Raw genomic sequence first — 19,983 nt, 5'->3', positions numbered from 1 at the left:
GAGCACCCCACCAGTCACAGAAACCAATGAGTCTGGCACGGTAGGGCAAGTCAAAAGAAGCACCAGCACTTACCGCTTGTGGAAAAGCTGCAAGTCAGCAGGATGAAGAAGAACTCCCTTGTCGGGACCAGTTCTGCCACAGACCAGCTTTGGACCAAGGTACGACTTCCCAACAGCCTGTGGCACATACAACCCACTTGGGCTGGAAGGAGCCTTCTGAGAGATCCCATCAAGCTAGAGCAGCCAATAGGAGGAAGAGGTGTGGCTAAGTATGCCCTTGATAGCCATACCTCTCCTGTTCCTTGATTGTTGTCGTTCTCTTAGGGTTGAGGCCTGCTTAGTTGTTCTTTCTAGAGGCCATCTTAGCTTGCTCACATCTCCAGAGTGCAAAAGAACCAAAGCAAAACGGCCATTTAGGGATTTTTATTTATTTATTTACAAAACAGGATAATAATAATAAAAAACCCAACCCACAAAATGCACAAAACAACCCCAAATACTGTTAAGAAGCAACAAGCTACGGATAAAGGTGAAATTATATATGCGTACCTCATTCCACCAGCATCTTCCCTTTTAACATGTGTTCCCTCACGACTCCACTACAGTGGTACCTCTGGATGCGAACGGGATCCCTTCTGGAGCCCCGTTCGCATCCTGAAGCGAACACAACCCACCTCTGCGCATGCGCGGCTCGCAATTTGCCGCGTCTGCGCATGCGTGTGACATTTTGAGCACCTGCGCATGCGCAAGCAGCAAAACCCGGAAGTAACGTGTTCCATTACTTCCGGGTCACCGCGGAGCACAACCCGAAAACGCTCAACCCGCAGCTACTTTAACCCGAGGTATGACTGTATGTCAAACATCCAAGTGGTTCGTATGCATAAACAGATACACAACACATGCAGCAAGTGTTAGAAATGGGCTTTCCCATCGGACAATGTACAGGTATAAACAAGTGGAGCAGAATATCAAAAGTAACGACAAATGATGTGAGTTGAGCACAACTTTTCCAAATAGTTACCAAGACGTCGGGGGAGAAAGGGCTTATGTAGCTCCAGCCAAAGCTCTGGGAGACCACCAACGTACGCGTGCACACACAAGATTGAGAGTAGAACCTGGCCTTGTTGGGCAGCTGCCAAGACCTAGAAATGTCCAAGCAGGACCCATGACAAATACCTGCCCTCGGTCCCCCTTAAAATACTTGTTTCTAGTCTTATTGTTCAAAACAGGCTAAGATGCTGGATCAAAAGACGCTGCCCAACAGCCCCCTCAGATCTGGAGCTTGCCTGGCAGACACCCATGCCCAAGACAAGCAAAGCTTTCCTCCTTCCCTGGGATTTCAAGTGTTCACAATGAAGACGTCTTTACCAGAGCTGGCTACCCTCGCTTCTGTTTCCTTTGTGTAAGAAGAGCCCATCTGAGAAGGATAAGTGCATTCAAACTGTTGGAATGGGGAGGCAACCTGTGGCCTTCCAGATGTTGAACCTGTCTGAGGTGACGAGTTGGCCCAACAACATCTGGAAGGCCACATGTTCCCCACCTCCTGTGCAGGCAGCTAGCTGGGGTGTGCATGCGTTAAGATGATGAGAGACAAAAATTGGACCAAACTTTCCATGGCGGGGAAGCCCACAGTCTCAACCTGCAGTCTTAACAAACAGAAAATGGGAGGGGGAGAGCAGGGTCGCGGGGTAGGGAAGGGCTTCAGAACAAAGGTTGGAAGTTTTCTAACGACTGGAAGAGGGGAGATTGGAGGGGACAATGGCTGTTGTCACCTAGGCATTTTCAGCAAATCTAGCCAAGGTGACTCAGAGCAAAGGTGGGCAACCTGTGGCTCATGTTGCTGGACTGTAACTTCCATCATGCCTGTGATGGTTGGGGATGATGGGAGTTGGGAGTCCAGCAGCTGGGAGGGCCACAGGATGCTCATCCCTGGGTTAGACATTACAGTACAAGGTGTAAACTGAGTGGGTTAAAAGAATTTCACAGGCACTCCCTTCTGTTTTGGAGTACAATTCCCATCAGTCCCTGCTAGGAGGGCCAGAGATTATGAGAGTTTTAGTCTAGCAATATCAGGAAGACCACAGGTTCCCCATCGCCAATTTAAAATGTTGCACCAAGCACCTGAGCACCATCGCTCAAAAACATGGCTCGTCCAAGTTCTCAGTACTTTTCTTTCTTTCGCTGCTAAATAAAATTTAAACATTTTAACATCAGCTTTGTTTTTGTACTACGAAAGGCAGGATTAATTCCGAAACAAGCTTATTAAGGAATTTTACGGAATGGTCAATAGAATTGTTATGGTTGTTGTTATTATTAGTAGTAAAAAAAGAAACCTTTAAAAACACACATTTGCTTTCCAAGTTATGTTTTGTAATCCACTCGAGTCTGGCAGTGAACTCCTTATTCTGCCAAACAGTGCTGAAGCAGGGTCTAGCTTTGGATGTCACAAACAACACTCAAGAGCCAAAATAATCAGAAAAACATCGGGAGTAAATCTTTTGGCATTATTACATCAAATTTCGGAATGGATAAGCTAATGGTTTGGGGAGATGATTTAAGGGCTAAATCATCTGTTTTGCTGTATGAAGAGTTCTGCAGGGTATTGTAATGGATTCTCCTGACGCCTGCCAACTCCTGAGAGTTTAATTTCTTTTCCCAAGGTTATGGTAGAGCCAATTCTAGCTCTGTGCAAGGAAAGGTTAGGTAGAGAATCTCCAGAGGCACCTTGCAGCCCTGAAGTGGAAAGTTTTGAATTTAAAGGGATGGATTCCATTGCCGCCCCCTAATAAAGTCTGGAACTCTGGGAAGTGGTGATTCGACTCCTAGGAATAGCGAGTCAGCTTGTCATAGTTTGGCCCGATGGTCCTACACAGAAACATCGATAGCGTCATGAGGCAGAGCTGTGGGAAGAAAGAGATCGAGTTAAAAGAGGGCTCACGTTGCTGCTCTGATACAACCACCGGCACCAATGGGGGGCAGCCCCAGCTGCATTTCATGGAACATTGATCACCCAGGGGGTGGACCTCACAGGAAACACCAGGGCAGCCTTCGCATTCTGGAGTTGCCTGGGCTTTTAAAAAACAGGTTTATGGAAGAAAGCAGGAGGCCATTATTTCTCCCTCCCCATCCCAATCTAGCTGGATAAGGAGGGAGGAGAAGTTAAACTACTGTATTTTTCGCTCTATAGGACGCACTTTTTCCCCTCCAAAAATTAAGGGGGAATGTGTATGCGTCCTATGGAGCGAATGCAGGCTCCTTGGCTTCAACGATAGCAACACAAAGCCTCCGAAGCGCAGAGGGAGCACTCCCTCCGTGCTCCAGAGGCTACACGTTGCTTTTGCTGAAGCCTGGAGAGTGAGAGGGGTCAGTGCTCTACAGGCTTCAGGGATAGCCGCCTGAAGCCTTTGGAGCACAGTGGGAACTCGCGCTGCACTCCGAAGGCTTCAGGTTCCTTTTGCTGAAGCCGGGAGAGCAAGAGTCAGAGAGGGGGAGAATTTTTTTTTCTTGTTCTCCCCCTCTAAAACAAGGTGCCTCCTATGGTCGGGTGCGTCCTATAGAGCGAAAAATACGGTATCTACAGTGTTTGAAATCCCCCAGGTGCCAACTAGTGCAGGTCCAATTGTGACCACATGGAGACCTGATGATGCCAGGTTCGCGACTGACATCTTCATCTGGCTGGCCCTGCCAGCTTTCTTAAACAGGTCGCACAAAACAAATGAAATATCGTGAGAATCCCAGAAACAAGAAGTAACCGACTAGAAATATTTTCTTGTGGAAATCAACTAAATAATAAAAATCAAAAAGCTTAAGGGAAAAAAATAGAAAAACCTAAAACAGAACAAAGCCTTAATGGGATGCCGGCTACAAACCTCGTTTCACTGAAGTATTCAGTTTCCTCAGAAGGAAATAGAATTTTAAATGACCAAAATTCAAACAAGGGTACCTAGCTCGACCTAGGTAAAGCAAAACAGGTCAGCAGAAAAGCTTGTTTACTGCATTTATATCCCACCTTTTCCTCCAAATAGTACATGGTTCACCCCCCCATCTCAGTTAATCCCTACAATGACCCTGTGAGGAAGGCTAAGAGGCTGCGACTGGCCCAAGGTCATGACTGAGTGGGGATTTGAACCTTGATCTCTCAGGTCTGATACTTTAACCATGACACCACACTGGCTTCCTAGATTCCTGCTACAGGCCAGCTCTATGAATTAAGTAGGTAAATAAATATGGGGAAAGCAAAATATCAAGAGAAGGATCTGAAATATTTTCCTTGATGCCTGATTTTTTTATTATTATGGGTTGTTTTATTTGATGCTTTGATGTGTTGTAAACCACTTTGAGATTTTTTTATTTAAAATATAAAACAGTATAGAAATGAAATTAATAATAATAATAAATCCCACGGGTGGGGGGTGGGGAGGAAAGTCGCCCAAACATTCCATTGTGGCAACCGTAACCCAAGTTTAAGGTGCCATTTGGCGATTGAGAGTGGTACCTGAGGTTAAGTACTTAATTCGTTCCGGAGGTCCATACTTAACCTGAAACTGTTCTTAACCTGAAGCACCACTTTAGCTTATGGGGGCCTCCTGCTGCCGCTGCGCCGCCAGAACCCGATTTCTGTTCTTATCCTGAAGCAAAGTTCTTAACCTAAAGCACTATTTCTAGGTTAGCGGAGTGTGTAACCTGAAGCGTATGTAACCTGAGGTACCACTGTATATCTAAAAGTTTTTAACACTGTCTACAGATTATCCAGCAGAGGGAGGGTTCTTCTTTTTAAAGCTACACTTTCATTTATCCTTCCAGCAACCCCAAGGAGGAAGCAGGCAATCATAACACCCATTTTGCACGTGGAGAGGAAGTGCCTCACTCAGTGCGTTATTCGTGGAAGTGGCTGAACATGAGCTCGCATCTCCTTCAAAACAGTTTCTACACAGTTGTGCAGTCCGTTTCCCCTGCCAGAACTTGCACCTCAACTCAGGTCCATCTCAGCACAGGCCGAGGTAGGAGTTTCAGGATGAGCATCCGAGTCCCAGCAACCCGCAGTTTATCTGTAGGAGCGTGCATACACACACATGCGCTCCACACCCATGGCAATCCCAAGGCCAACACAGTGCGGGGCTTGCCAGAACCGTCTCATTCTTGCAGTTAAAGCGCCGTTCCTTAGGTAGAAGGATGCAGTCCCTGGCCACCACATTTCCAAGTGGTCTAATAGCCAAGGCTATTACATCTACACACACATCTACAGCACTCAAAAGGACATACAGCATCTGGAGTGGGCCACAGACCAGCATGGAAACATGCAACGCCTGACGTCGTAAGGATCACAAGACAATGCGTACAGAGCACTCTGAACATTCAGAAGCACTACACGATTGCTAATTATTTTGTTACCATCACGAAAAAAACACCCTGCTTTTCTTCTACTCTGGAAGGCAATGCTGCCCTTGTGCTAGTGACAACAGACATTGTTCCGCTACAGACCAAGTCTATTCAAAACATTCAGATTTGGTTTACGAAGCGGAAGTATGCTGGGTTCCACCTTCAATTCAATCTGCACTTCGACCTGGAAAGCCCTACTTGCCATTCGTTCCAGATCTGAATAGGCAGGCAGGCAATTACTCAGTGGTTCAGGCAGGGAAGCAGAGAGAGCACTCCAGGAACACAGGGCAGCTGCCTTGCACTGTACAGAGTCAGACCCTTGTCTCAGCATTGTCCACACACCAGCAGTGGCTCTCCGGGATTTCAAGGCAGGGATCTCTTAGTCCTGCCTTGAGACCATCTGCATGCAAAGCAGGTGAATGCATTATTCTATATTGTTTTATTCTTTTGTTTTGCTTTTTTATTTCACTTGGAGCTTTGTGATATTTGGTGTGGTTTTTTTACTTGCTCTTGCCTTGGCATTTCAAAGAGCTGCCGGGTCTAAATACTGGCTTCGGAATGGAAGGAGATGCTGAAGGAGATCAGAATGGCGTGTGCATCTTAGAGGGAGCAGGGTGGGTTATCAGTAATAATTCCTCCCTCCCTAGAAATAACCACTCTGAACTCCCTCCTGTTGCATTTTAGCTATATTTTGAAATTTTCTTTCTAGCCCCTCCACCGCTTTCTCGTTCTCTTTCCCCTTCTCTTTTTCTCTTATGGAGGGTAGAGGCTTGGGCGCTCTAAACACTTCCTCTTCTTGCTCTGAGGGGGCATCAAGGCTCCCCTTGCGAAGCAGCCTAGAGGGCAGGCACGTGGCAATTGACGGCGAGGAGGAAAAGGGGGAAAGGAGGCCCCGATACACACAGATTTGCAGCAGCTAAATCCCTATCAGGCAGAGGCAAAGCTCAGCCTTCCCACTTCACCTGGAGTAATTACCTTGCCAATACTCGAAGTAGATGTCCCTGTGCAGGCAACAGCAAAAGGGTTTAAAATAAGCAAAAAAATAAAAATAAACAAAGAGACAGAGGAGGTTTGGGAGAGTGCACTTGGGGAAGGAGCACAAGGAAAACATGCAATTCCTGGTGTGTGTGTGTGTGTGTGTGTGTGTGTTGCTTTGTGTAGCCAACCAAAACACTGCATTCACAGGCATGCCTGGACACATGGCAGGGAGGTGCATGGGTCTCGAGAACCACAAAGCAACCTGCTTTTCCACATAACTGCAGCAGCCAACACACAAAACATGCAAGCAGGCCACAGCTGGCCTCAGCACCCCACTTGCTGGTGCCAGCAGGGCAGTCCACATGCCCTTACTGGGCAGGTGTTGATCACACAGCGCACTATATAAAGGCCCAAACAGCTGAGACGAGAGTCTGCCAAGCCGCTGGAGGTGGCAGTGACGAAAGCCAGAAGGATGGCGGAGGCGAGAGTAGAAGGAGCTAAACACCCCATTCATTCATTCACTCACTCACTCCCTGTTATATCCCACCTTTCCTTCAAGGAGCCCAAGGTGGTGCACATGATGCTTTGGCTCCCCATTTTATCCTCCCAACCACCCTGCAGACACACAAAAAATCCCCATAATCTGAGAATTCAGGGGACACAGGCCAAGAATCCACCAAGGAATTCACAATGACTTCAATATGCTAGCAGTTTTGATGGCCAGCACACACACAAGACCAAAATCATGCACAGGACATACAAATAAAAGCCCACACAAATCGGATTTGGACCAGAGGGGAAATAAGCAAACAACAGCAACAGCAGCAACAACAACACACAATTCCTCCCAGCACTGGTAAACACAAATGTACACAGCTAATATACCAAGGCAGGCCCTTGAGCAAAACCACATCAGTGCATGCATACAAATACACTCCCATCTGCCACCTGCTGGGGAAGTAGAGGATCTCATGGGAGCCATCACTATGCAAGTCCCTGTACTCTAGTGCGCTGATCAGGATCATGCACAGCAGCTGCAGGAACTACAAGAAAGGTTTTAGGCTGAGGAGGGGGAAGGGCAGACCATCTTTCACCCACGTAGCATAATTCCACAGTCAACAGCACTTAGTGGTCCAGACTGGAGCAGCACTTACAGGGACTTCTTGTGGTTTTCCTCCGCAGAGCACCAAGATGGCAGCACTGGTATGCTTCCCCTTTTTGCTCAGCAACAGAAACACCCTCAGGTCTCTGTAGGAACTGCATCCACAGATAAGACCCTCCCCCCACTCGCTCAACCACATATATTCTGGGTGAGTAGAGGGTTGCAGAACTGAAGGCCTAGAGCCTCTGTCTTTCTGGGAAGTGAGCACCTCTTATCGCAAGGTGGGGCAAATGAAAGATAAATAGCTCTAGCGGCTTTCCAGGGGGCAGATCGAGCAAATAAGTAGCAGGTGGTATTGTGGCGTGGCAGCGCTCACCTGACCTCCCAGCAGTGGAGTCGCTGCTGCTTACTGGGCAGGAGAGGAGCGAGGCAGCAGAGGGGTGGTGCAAACACACCAGCAGGAGCACCAGACTGGCTGCTGTGGTGCGTTTGCACCATGCCAGCCTCCTTGCTGCTGCCTCGCCCTCTCCTTCCTGGTAAGCAGCAGTGACTCAGCTGCCGGGAGGCCAGGGAAGCGGCGGAGCTCCACCGCAACCTCCGCTACTATTGGCAATGCCAGCAGTTCTACTCCTTGCACAGCTGCGGAGAACCGCAGCCACACCAACCTGCAGCAGCTCGCCCAGACCTCTTACCTCCATGAGCGCAATCCCAAGGCTGATCCCCACAATGGTGACGATGTTATTTGTGAGCCAGGTCTGGACGCCGTCCATGCAGCCCTACAATTGGACAAAGGCGTATTTGTTTAAAAAGGCTGCTTGGTTGCATGTGTGCGTGTTCTGAAAAGAGAAGAGCTGCCAAGCCCACCATTCTGCATCCCAGACAGCAACCAAATGCATCCAAGAAGTCCGGGAGCACGGCAGCAAGGCAACAGCCTGCCACAAGTTCTGTATTCAGCTATGCACTGCTTCTGAACATGGAGGTTCCATTTGGCTACAATGGCTAATAAGTCCTATCCTCCATGAACTTGCTTAAAGGTAAAGGTTAAGGGATCCCTGACCGTTAGGTCCAGTCGTGACCGACTCTGGGGTTGCGGCGCTCATCTCGCTTTATTGGCCGAGGGAGCCAGCGTACAGCTTCCGGGTCATGTGGCCAGCATGACTAAGCTGCTACTGGCGAACCAGAGCAGTGCACAGAAACACCGTTTACTTTCCCACCAGAGTGGTACCTATTTATCTACGTGCTTTCGAACTGCTAGGTTGGCAAGAGCAGAGACCGAGCAACGGGAGCTCACCCCGTCACAGGGATTCGAACCGCCGACCTTCTGATTGGCAAGTCCTAGGCTCTGTGGTTTAACCCACAGTGCCACCCGCGTCCCATGAACTTGCTTAATTACCCATTTAAAGCCATCCAAACCGGTGGCCATTCCCAGCAGTGGTTGCCAGCAAGGAAGGACTGGGGGTGCAGATGTCCAGCCCCCACTCCCAGGAGATTGAAACAGAGGATCACCGGCCCCCGCAGCAAAGCTGTCTTACTGCATTTTGAAGTAAGTGAAGTGAAAATGTTGCAATTTCAAAATCAGCCCTTCCCCCACCCCACTACTGCCTGGTAAGACCATTACGTTCAGTCTAGCACGGTCAAAACTGCACCACTGTTACCCCACATTGCATGGGAGTGCATCCCATAAATTAACTACACAGTGTGCAGAAAAGTGTTTCCTTTTGTCTGTTGCTGAATGGACTGCCAATTCCCCCCTCCCAGAACACATTTTTACATTTTTACATTGATGTAACAACCAATGTGCAGACAGAACCGAAAACAAAGAATCAAAAATTTAAACCATAAAGCATCACAACCTGGAAGGACAAAAGTATGAAAAGATAACAACACAGCTCCAAAGAGATAATAATAACATGTTAACTCACGCCAAGGTTCCCTTAATAAAGACTTATAAAAGTACTCTCAGCCTCCAAGTTCCATCATTATTGTGAACAAAGGCTCTATATAGCCTTAACTGAGCCAGACATTTTGCATATATCATTTTGACCATGTGCCTCAATATTTATATAAGAAATAAAATCATGTCATCTATATCTATATGTCCTTCAAGCTCTGCCCTTTAGGTACTTTCTGTTTATGAGATACCTTTCCAAGGAAGGCGATTTCCAAACCCTCGAATAGCAGAATCCTAATTATTAAGATTAAAGGTCTTCTAGGATAATAATAGGGGTGTGGGTGGCGCTGTGGGTTAAACCACAGAGCCTAGGGCTTGCCGATCAGAAGGTTGGCAGTTCGAATCCCTGCGACGGGGTGAGCTCCCGTTGCTCGGTCCCTGCTCCTGCCCACCTAGCAGTTCGAAAACACGTCAAAGTGCAAGTAGATAAATAGGTACCGCTCCGGCGGGAAGGTAAACGGCGTTTCTGTGCGCTGCTCTGGTTCGCCAGAAGCGGCTTAGTCATGCTGGCCACGTGACCCGGAAGCTGTACGCCGGCTCCCTCTGCCAATAAAGCGAGATGAGTGCCGCAACCCCAGAGTCGGTCACGACTGGACCTAATGGTCAGGGGTCCCTTTACCTAATTATTGAGATTAAAGGTCTTCTAGGATTGCTGCCGATCCATTTCACTGGGTGACTTGGGAGTTTTAGAATTAACAGGGTGGGAAGAAAAAGCCTCTTTCTATCCACTTTCTCCAAGCCATGCAAGCCAAGCTCAGAGCACAACAAGGGTCGGATTCTGACCAGAGAAGGGTTGCAAGCTTCCTCTCCCCGGCCTTCGGCTACTCACCATCTCATAGACGGACCACGGTTGCCCGTAAGAGTTACAGAAGCCTGCGATCTTCGGCCTGGTGGTGGGGGCAGCGGTGGTGCTGTTCCCTGGCTGGCCAGGCTGAGAGACGTTGCTGCGGCACGAGCAGGGATAGAGGTGGTAAGAGGAGTTCTTTATTATGCTGTTCTCCATCCAGTCATTGGAGAGGATCCATCCGCAACACTGGAGCTGCAGGGAGGCAAAAGAGAGAGACCATGAGAAGAAGACCTGGGGGCTGGAAGAGAAAGCTACCCCAGGGGCAGAGGAAGGGGGGCGATGAGGGCGGTCCACCCTGGGTGTCACCACCGAGCGGGTGACAAAATGGTGGGCGGCACTCACAACGGGGCCTGCAGCACGCCAGCCTATCCCAAGGGCCATCTAGTCCAACCCCCTGCGATGCAGGAAACTCAGTTAAAGCACCCATTAGACATCCAACCTCTGCTTTAAAACCTCCAAGGAGGGAAAGTCCACAACCTCCCGAGGGAGACCGTCCCACTGTCAAACAGCTCTTAACAGTCAGAAAGTTCATCCTAAATCTTAGAATCTCCTTTCTTGTAACTTGAAGCCATTTGTTCGAGTCCTACACTCCAGAGCAGGAGAAAACAAGCTTGCTTCATCTTCCATGTGACAGCCCTTGAGATATTTGAAGCTGGCTATCCTATCTCCTCTTTTCCAGGCTAAACATACCCAGCTCCTTCAACCGTTCCTCATTAGGCTTGGCATGAGTTTCAATCTGGTTTTTAGCCCATTGCTTTGTTGATTTTTAATCATTTTTGTAATGTTTCAAATAATTTTTAACTCTGATAATCTCGTTTTATTCTTTTAGTAAATTGCTTTGGGTGCTTTTTTTTTTTTTTACACAACTGAACAGTACATTAATTTTGCTAAAGTAATTACCGTATTTTTCTGTGTATAAGACTAGGGTTTTCCCCTAAAAAATAATGTCAAAAATTAGGGGGATGTCTTATACATGGATATATCTCCCCCCATTTTCTTAAATCTGAGTCCCCAAAGATAGGGGGCAGCTTATACATGGGGGTGTCTTATAGATGGACAAATATGGTAAATAACCAAAGAAAGCCACCCATGAACATGGCAGGAGGAATCAAAAAGGCATAGAAAACTTGGGTGGGCATTTCTTCTTGAGGAAAGTATCTTACCTCCATCTGCACATAATCCCAGCTCTCCTCCTCATCCGTGGACGGATTATATGTCCCATAGTGCTCAATTATTTCTGTGACATAGTCACCAACCTTTGTGTTGAGCTGCATGGGAACAAAAGTAAAGTTAAAAAGTCGGCTCTCCGACAGCAGCAACAGGCATTAGGGTGCTCTTATTCTCTGTGTGCCCTATAGCAAATTTCTTATAGTGTCTTCTTGGGTTGGCATGAACCGCCCCCCCCCCAAGGAATGCTGTCTGTTTCCTTACCAGCTGCCCAGATACAGGCAGGGGGAAAATGAAGCCCCTGTAAACAAGGTTGAAAAATTGTCGTGCCCGGTTCCCCCTGGATTCTTGAAAACCAAACAGAAGTGATGTACTCTTCTTGAGTGGCACACCTTCTCTGAATCTACACTTGCCCCACAAACTCCTAAACAGAAGTACATGTGAGAGCATTGGGTTTTCCTGTTTACTACAGTGGTACCTCAGGTTACAGATGCTTCAGGTTACAAACGCTTCAGGTTACAGACTCCGCTAACCCAGAAATAGTACCTCGGGTTAAGAACTTTACTTCAGAATGAGAACAGAAATTGTGCGGCCACTGTGCGAGGCCCCATTAGCTAAAGTGGTACCTCAGGTTAAGAACAGTTTCAGGTTAAGAATGGACCTCTGGAACGAATTAAGTTCTTAACCTGAGGTACCACTGTATAGGAGCTGGCTGGTCGCACAGAGCTTAATAGCTGGCCCTTGCATCAATCACACAGCCATTCCTCCTCCCTCCAGTATAATTTAACTTAGAGAAAACTGTGCCAAATAAATGGCCCAGAAATGCTTTTTTAAAAACATAGAGCCTGCCTGAAAGCGTAGAAGGGAGGGTTTAAGAATCTACAATGGAGCCAGAGCCTGAGGCTCAAGGGTGGGGAAAAGCAAGAGTTCACCACCCAGCCAAAAGAGAGAAAAGATCAAAAGCGCACCCACGGCAGGAGGGAGGCGTGGGCCTGCTTCACCCCAGCTTTCACCCTGCTCTCCCCTGCGTGTGAGTCACAAGCAGTCGGAGAGGGAATGGGAGATCAAAGGGCATGAGCAGCCCTCTCTCGCGTGCCCTGCTTGTTCTTTCCTCTGCTCAGGCAAGGAAACCGAGGCTCGGTCGACAGCACACGCAAAAAGAACGAGGCGGCGGATTTGTAAGGGGGTAGAATGAAATTTTCCACTTCAGACAACGGCGGGGGAATCTTTGAAACGTTTTCCCCTGTGTCAAACAAAACTCTCTCTATGAGTGGAAAAACCAGCACACAGGAAGTGAGTGGAGCTAGAACCCATTCTCTCCAATGTGCTAGGTCATCTACTTTCGGGGAAACTTATGCACAAAGTGCTGCCCCCCTGCAGCAAGTTGAGACAGTATGGTTGCTTCTGTCACCTCTGCACTTTATCACCTCGTTCCACTGTGTGTGTAGAGGCCCCATACACACCACACGTTTACAGCACACATTTGCTTCTCCCCGTCTGCCCCCCAAAGAATCCTGGGAGATATAGTTTGCTCGGGGTGCTGGATTTCGTAGCTCTGGGAAGGGTAAGCTACAGTTGCCAGAATTCTTGGGGATGGCATGTGTGCCTTAAACGTATTACGTGTATCTAGCCTAGCGATGAAAGCGTGGCGAGAGAGAGAAACGGAGAGATAGATAATCTGATGTTTTTATTTGGACCGCGGTGGGGAAAATCCCAAGGCAGCCCCGCGCTGACCCTCCCATGAGACACGCAGGTTTCACATTTTATCCAAGTGCCACTCACCGTTTTGCTCTGCGAATATACCAAGATTCCAATGATGATCTGGGCCAGGAAGAGAAGGAGCAGGAAGGCAAAGTACTGGTGGGGCACAGGGAACAAGAGAGGATGGTGAGACTCAGCCAACGTCCCACCACAGCCAGGTGAGCTACTGCAAGTCTCCCTCTCACGGGAGAAGGCTGGATGCCAGCTGAGATGGTGGTTCCTCTCACACACACACCCCAAACACTTTCTATGCCTGCAGCTCCAGCGATTCCTTCCTGACTGCTGCTTTTTACTCTGTCTGTGTCTCCCCTTGCTTTCCACAGGTACAGAATATACCCCACGAGGGAGGCCCAGCCCCTGGATGTTTCTCCTGTTACTTCTAGGCAGGGTCCTACACCGTCAGCACGGTCCGTGGGGCTTCAGGGTCCCCAGCATGCTGTGTCTGCTGCCTGGCTGTTTGTTAGGCCGCTATTCAAGGCGTAGGACCCTTTCTTGCTGTAGGGACTGGCTGGCGTCCAGAAGAAAACACAAGCCTTCCCTTTTCGGGATATCCTCCATCTTAGATGCTGATTAATAAAGGCTACGACTTTGCCCCATTTTCTTTGCTGCTATGGGGTGGCAAGTAGGCAGCCCTTCCCCCTTCTCCAGCAGCACCACCCACCCAAATAATTTCCCTTGCCTCTTTCTGCACCTCTTCCAGCTCTACACTATTCTTTTTTGAGGTGGCACGGTCAGAACTGTAGGCAGTATTCTAAATGCAGCAGCACACCACAGATTTATATAACATCGTGAAGCTATTGGCAGTTTTATTTTCAGAACTTCTTCCAGTCACTCCCAAGAGTGGGATTTGTCTTTTGCCACTGCCACCACATGTGCGTTCTTGACCCACCTGGTCCTGCTTCCAGAAAAGGCCTGCCAACTCCCAGCAGGCCTTGCTTTTAACCCCTTATGCATGAGTTCCTTTTATTGACTCCCCCCCCCCTCTCTCTCCACACATACTTACACATCCTAGCATACACTTGATTTCCTTGAGGGAACCCAGGCAACCGAGGAATCCCATCCACATGGTGAGGATGCCGACCCCACAGAAAATATAGGACCAGATCTTGAGGGCATAATACGCCGACCCTGGAGAGGGAGTTAATAGGTAAATCATCAGTCCAGCCTGTCTTGACAGGAAACTCAAGAGGCCAGAGATGGCAGAGAATATTTTTAGGAAGAATAGCTGCCCACTGGCCCATTGTCTGCACCAGGGTTTCCCAAACATGGGTCTCCAGCTGTTTTCGGACTACAGCTCCCATCATCCCTGACCACTGGTCCTGCTAGATAGGGTTGATGGGAGTTGTAGTCCTAAAGTGGCTGGAGACCCAAGTTTGGGAAACCCTGGTCTACAATGACTAGCAGTGGCTGCCCAGGATTTCAGACAAGAATCTCTCCTACATGGAGATGCCAGGGGATTGAATCTGGGACCTTCTGCACACAAGGCAAATTCTCCACCACTGAACTACAGTCCTTCCCCCAATTTTGTTAAAAGCCTACTTCTCTCCAGCAACCTGACTGGAAATTTTCCCTGGTATAAGGATTCGGTGAAACAACAGGTGCTTATGGGAGCATGTTCTAAGGGGCTGAAATGCTACACATGAGCCGCCATGAGCTACCCCACAGCCTTTTCCCTGAAACACCCAAGGCGTAGATGCAGGAGAAAGCACGACCAATATGATGCCAAGGTGGGGGAAAGCACTGGTAGACAGCTGTAAGGAAAGGTCTGTTTTTTGTTCTCCTAGAATTTCCCCAGTGGGACTAGTGGGTGGGGTGCAGTGTCAGTTGGGACGGAGGAATATTAACAACCCAAGGAGGAGAAGGGACAGACAAGTATGTGAAATGGGACTGAGAGCCCCCCACCCACATCCGCACTGACGAGACTCACCTAGAACAGCCGCAAAACTGTCCCGGTCAAAAAGTAGCCATAAGCCAAAGCTAAACAGAAGTCCTCCGAGGAGCTGAAAGAAACAAGGAGTGGAGGGAAGGTTATAAATCTATGTTCCTACATATTGCTTCCAAGTTTCTTTAAATCTTTCCTCACCCTCCATCAATGGGCTTCTCAAAGGGCAAATGGGAATCATACTGATGGGCCCATCTAGCCTGGCATCAGGCCTGGCCCCCACCCCACCCCAAAAAAGGTACTCACAAAGAAGAAGAAATTGAAGAGGAAAAGGAAGTACTTTGTGACAGCGATGCAACCTTTGCGGGACATTGTGTCGTCCTGTAGGGAAGGAGAAGAGTGTCAAGGAGAGAGACAAAATACAAATCCAGTTTGGATTGTTTTTGGCAGGGCCCATTTCCCTCCCAGCCTCATCATGCTCCCATGTTTGTTATCTCCACACCAATCCTGAAGGAAGGTTATTTCGTTTGGGTTCTTTAATTTTCCTTTTTTTAAAAAAGGAGCTCTAAGTTGCAGCCTCTCCCGTAACTTAGAATCCTAAGTGATGAAATCATAACAGTGGCTCACTCGGTTGCTGGGGAAACGTTGGCTGTCATCTTGGGGTTGCCTGTTCCATTCCAGGCCTTGCTGGTTGAGGTGGGGGAAAGGAAGGAGAAAGCAGAGAGGATGGAGGCCTCTCCTCCACACCCCAAGCCTGATCCAGGCCTCACTGATAACACCCATTGCGGCTGACAACTGGTTCCATGTGATAAAACAGTCCCACCCATTCTTCCATTGGGTTTCCAGTTGTTTAGCCTGCTATGCCTTTAAAAACAGTTTGAGGGAAGGATAATCTTTATTTCCACATTGTAGGAAGCTTTATCAGCACATCAAAAGCTGCTGTTGGAAGGCCCAATTTTTTTAAATTTTCTGGTCAGTTGGAACACCTATCCACCAGATGCGCGCGCGCACACACACACACCCTTTCCAAAACCCCACGGTTTCCATCTGGCTGCAAGAACTGAGCCTGCCCTGTCTCTAAGTGGCCTGCATTGTCTCTGAAGCTTTGACCGCAGCCTCACAGCAGCTGAGTCCAATATGAGGAACCGTTCTTAGGTTTATCAAAAAAGCAGGTAGACAGCAGAAAAAGAGAATGCAGAGGGACAACCAACCACTGCGGCAAGTGTATAGGACAGGCACCATTTAACTTTCCAAATTAAGTTGCTTTGCAAGTTTCAAGCTACATTCTCAGAAGCAGAAGTTCTCATTAAAGATAGCTATACAGATCCACAGACAGAGATAGATTAGAATATACCAGCAGCAAACTCATTCTTTGAGTGTGGATCCTTATATAGCTAAGCAGCAACATCTACACGAAGTTTTACAGAAGTACCCCAAAAAAGTGGTTTGAGGGGGCGCTACAAAACAGCCCACTGAGGGCTGAACATGCTCAGTGGTTATGGAATGCTGACTTGGGAAACCAGGTGCAAGGGAAATTGGAATGGAGTGTCCTGGGAAAGGTCAGGGCTGGCTGGTTGGCTGGCTGGAACTCTGAACAGTAGTGCTCTAGCCTACAACATTTTGCTGCGGGTCCCACCCATATTACTGAATACAAGTTGTCAGGGAGCAGCAGCCAGGGAAGGCTTCATGCCCTGTGTGTGGCCTTCCTGAAGGCATCTTGTTGGCCCCTGTAATAAAGCAAGATGTTGAAGTAGATTAACTTTTGATCAGGGCCAACAAGGATCTGTTCATGTTGAGACATGTGGCTGGGCAACAGGGGTTGTTCAGGTGATGGAAGAAAATGCACTCTACCCATGGCCAGAGGCATTCTCACTGTACGTCACATGTTCCCACTACCCTCAGAAAGATCCTTCAGAACTGAGACTTGCTAGCAGGAGAGATAATATGATCTCAGAGCAGACCAGAAGAGGAAGTGGTTGTTTCTGAAGGTGCTGTGCATCATAGATTCTCAGAAAGAGACAGGCTCACTTCCTGGGCTCCTTAGGCAACTGATTCTTATAATCTCTCTCACAAATCTCTGTCTTCTTGCGTGCAAGACCCACAGACTCACTCCTCTGCCTTTCCATTGGCTGAGCTAATAACTCACATCTGCAGCAGTGCCAGTTCACACACATCTATATGCCACCTTCATTTGTGAAAACACAGGCCTCTGTCACATCTGCTCATTCACACCCTGTTTCAGCAAGACGGTTCAAGCTCCGCTCATCATTGTTATGCATACAGAAGTATGCGCAATCCGGATCACTTATGTAAGCTGTCCATGACACATTTACACTCATGGGAACGTCTCGAGTTGCACAAGAGCTTTTCAGATTCCGTGTACGAGGGAGCTCTCTCATATGTGCAGGTTCACAACCAGTGTCTGGCCTCTTGGACCTTAAAGAGCACATCAGCCTTCACCTCCATGGGTGTTTTGCACAAGGGCACTTTTAAATACTTTGCACACATACCAGACAGACATGCGTTTTGACAAGGACAGGCGTTTTCGCTGGGTTTCCTCAATATACAGTCAGTAGCAAAATGACATATTAAACCACAAATCAACAAGTCATGATACTCTTTGTCAAAGTCCCTTGGGTCCACACATACTGTCCACATGTACTGTCCACCTCTGCCTCATTTTTACACGAACAGTTCTCTCTTCTTCTGCCAAACAGGCTTTCTATTCTAAACTGGTTTCATCCCACCCAGCCTCACAGTGACACTGGGAACGCCACCCCCCCCATCACTGACTCTGAGGCCTCGAAACATATCACACCCCAAGATTCTCTCTCAACTTCTGCCCCATAAGCAGCCCACCTGCATCTCCAGCCAAGCCCAACCCCATCACTTGCCCCATAGATGACTCACTCAAAAATTAATGCCACGTTCAGCGAACAAGGATGTTATTCGAGGACCGAGTTTGGATCTCTGAGCTATGAGCCAACAGTCCCAACCCCAGATGTCTTCTTAAAAAACGCCCTTATTCGCTTTTATTCCCTATCCCCTCCATCTCCTGCTGACCTCTTAGCCGTACAATGTTCTGCCCTGGGACTTCTCAGCGTTCATTAAAACCCGATCTAGGAATGGCTCACCTTTCTGTATCACCCAGGCAGCCTTTTGCCTCTTCTTTCTGCTTTGGTTGCTATCCCAGCCTCTCGCTCCGCTCCCCGCAACCACCTAATAATTCGCCTTCTTTTGACGGTCCAAAGTTTCCAAACTTCGCTCATCCACCCAAAGGGGCCCACCTCCCTCATTTGCGCCTCGCGTTTCTGATTGGCTGCCAGGGGAGCAAAGGAGGCGGGGCTTGTATATTAACAATTAATAGATTCCAGCGTTCCACCCACAGCCGCCAGTTTCCAGCCACCCTCCCCCTCCCTCTTTTGTTGCGGGCTGCCTTTTTTTTTTTTTAAGGTGGTGCCGCTTCTCAAGGGGTATTTGGTTTCATGACGTTTATCCTCTGCGCCCTCCACATGCTGAAAGTGGCACAAGCACAGCGCAAGTTGTCCTGATCATACGTACGGCTTTTGCAGGGAAGCCACACAAAAAAATCCCCAACCCAATTATGCCAGTAAAAACATCCAAAACCAGGGGTTCAAGGCACCATGCCTCGCATCTCCGCGCGTTAATTTATATTGAGAAATAATACTAGAGTCACAGCTCAAACCAATTTCCGCGCATTGCATGGCGAAAATTATAGATCCAGCATTTTTGGGGGACAGATCCATCGTACAGGGGGAGGGCTCTACTTGGTTTCACATGGGGACACCCAAATCTACCAGCAAGTTAATTGCTCCTCAAGTCACTGTCCACGCTGAATAAAGACCCAGTGCTCTGCAGGGTTGCAGCAACTTTCCTCCACTTCCTAGCTTCCTCGTGATCGTAGTTTTCACATGGAGACGTTCCAGATCCACTGCGGAGCTACCAGGCTATCAGCTCACAACACCCAAGGTAAATAAACCTTTGCTTTGCGGCACTGCTGTGGTACGGAAACCTGAATCTGAAGCATGGACACACTTTTTTTTCTAAGGAGAGATTTGGGGCTTTTTCCACCCTTCATGAGTGTTGCAGACAAATAGGGATTCCATCAATGACACCATTGACCATAACATCCTTCTGGACCGTCTAGAGGGGCTGGGAGCTGGGGGCACTGTTATACAGCCTGCAGACTGTCTCGCCAGAGTGGTACATGCTCTAGTTATCTCCCGCAGACTACTCCAGACTACTGCAATGCGCTCTACGTGGGGCTACCTTTGAAGGTGACCCAGAAACTGCAATTAATCCAGAATGCGGCAGCTAGATTGGTGACTGGGAGTGGCTGCCAGGACCACATAACACCAGTCCTGAGAGATCTGCATTGGCTCCCAGTTACATTTCCGAGCACAATTCAAAGTGTTGGAGCTGACCTTTAAAGCCCTAAATGGCCTCGGTCCTGTATACCTGAAGGAGCATCTCCACCCCCATCGTTCAGCCTGGACACTGAGATCCAGCGCTGAGGGCCTTCTGGCAGTTCCCTCATTGCAAGAACTGAGGTTACAGGGAACAAGACAGAGGGCCTTCTTGGTAGTGGTGCCCACACTGTGGAACGCCCTCCCATCAGATGTCAAGGAAATAAGCAGCTATCTTATTTTTAAAAGACATCTGAAAGCAGCCCTGTTTAGGGAAGTTTTTAATATTTAATGCTGTATTGTTTTTAACACTCGATTGGGAGCCACCCAGAGTGGCTGGGGAAACTCAGCCAGATGGGCGGGGTATAAATAATAATAATAATAATATATTATTATTATTATTATTATTATTATTATTATTATTATCATCATCACCACCTTATTGCTGTTAACCTGTAAGCCTCCATTCACTTTGATAGTACTAATCAC

The 19,983-nt window shown here is 48.2% G+C and overlaps 1 protein-coding gene across 1 annotated transcript; it reads right to left on the bottom strand.

The window, feature by feature from the left end:
- Positions 1-408: 408 nt before the first annotated feature.
- Positions 409-18,359, bottom strand: CD37 (CD37 molecule). The gene is made up of 9 exons (XM_080976297.1): positions 18,202-18,359; positions 15,374-15,448; positions 15,113-15,185; positions 14,189-14,313; positions 13,207-13,281; positions 11,421-11,525; positions 10,240-10,449; positions 8,152-8,235; positions 409-2,900 (listed from the first exon to the last, which is right to left on the bottom strand). The coding sequence occupies exons 2-9, from the start codon at positions 15,437-15,439 to the stop codon at positions 2,823-2,825; spliced, it is 816 nt and encodes a 271-aa protein (XP_080832423.1). The 5' UTR covers positions 15,440-15,448; positions 18,202-18,359; the 3' UTR covers positions 409-2,822.
- Positions 18,360-19,983: the final 1,624 nt, after the last annotated feature.

Source organism: Podarcis pityusensis (assembly GCF_964106645.2).
Source record: "Podarcis pityusensis genome assembly, chromosome: 13".
Taxonomy (NCBI): domain Eukaryota; kingdom Metazoa; phylum Chordata; class Lepidosauria; order Squamata; family Lacertidae; genus Podarcis; species Podarcis pityusensis.
This window is presented reverse-complemented; position numbering and strand designations above follow the sequence as displayed.

What these genes read in the sequence shown, in the direction of transcription:
- CD37 (XM_080976297.1), bottom strand. Translation starts at nt 15,439, where the DNA reads ATGTCCCGCAAAGGTTGCATCGCTGTCACAAAGTACTTCCTTTTCCTC. An exon ending in TCTTCAATTTCTTCTTCTTT is followed by an intron (nt 15,186 to 15,373) that starts GTGAGTACCTTT and finishes TGTTTCTTTCAG; the next exon opens with CTCCTCGGAGGACTTCTGTT. An exon ending in TTGGGATTGCGCTCATGGAG is followed by an intron (nt 2,901 to 8,151) that starts GTAAGAGGTCTG and finishes TTCTTCCCACAG; the next exon opens with CTCTGCCTCATGACGCTATC.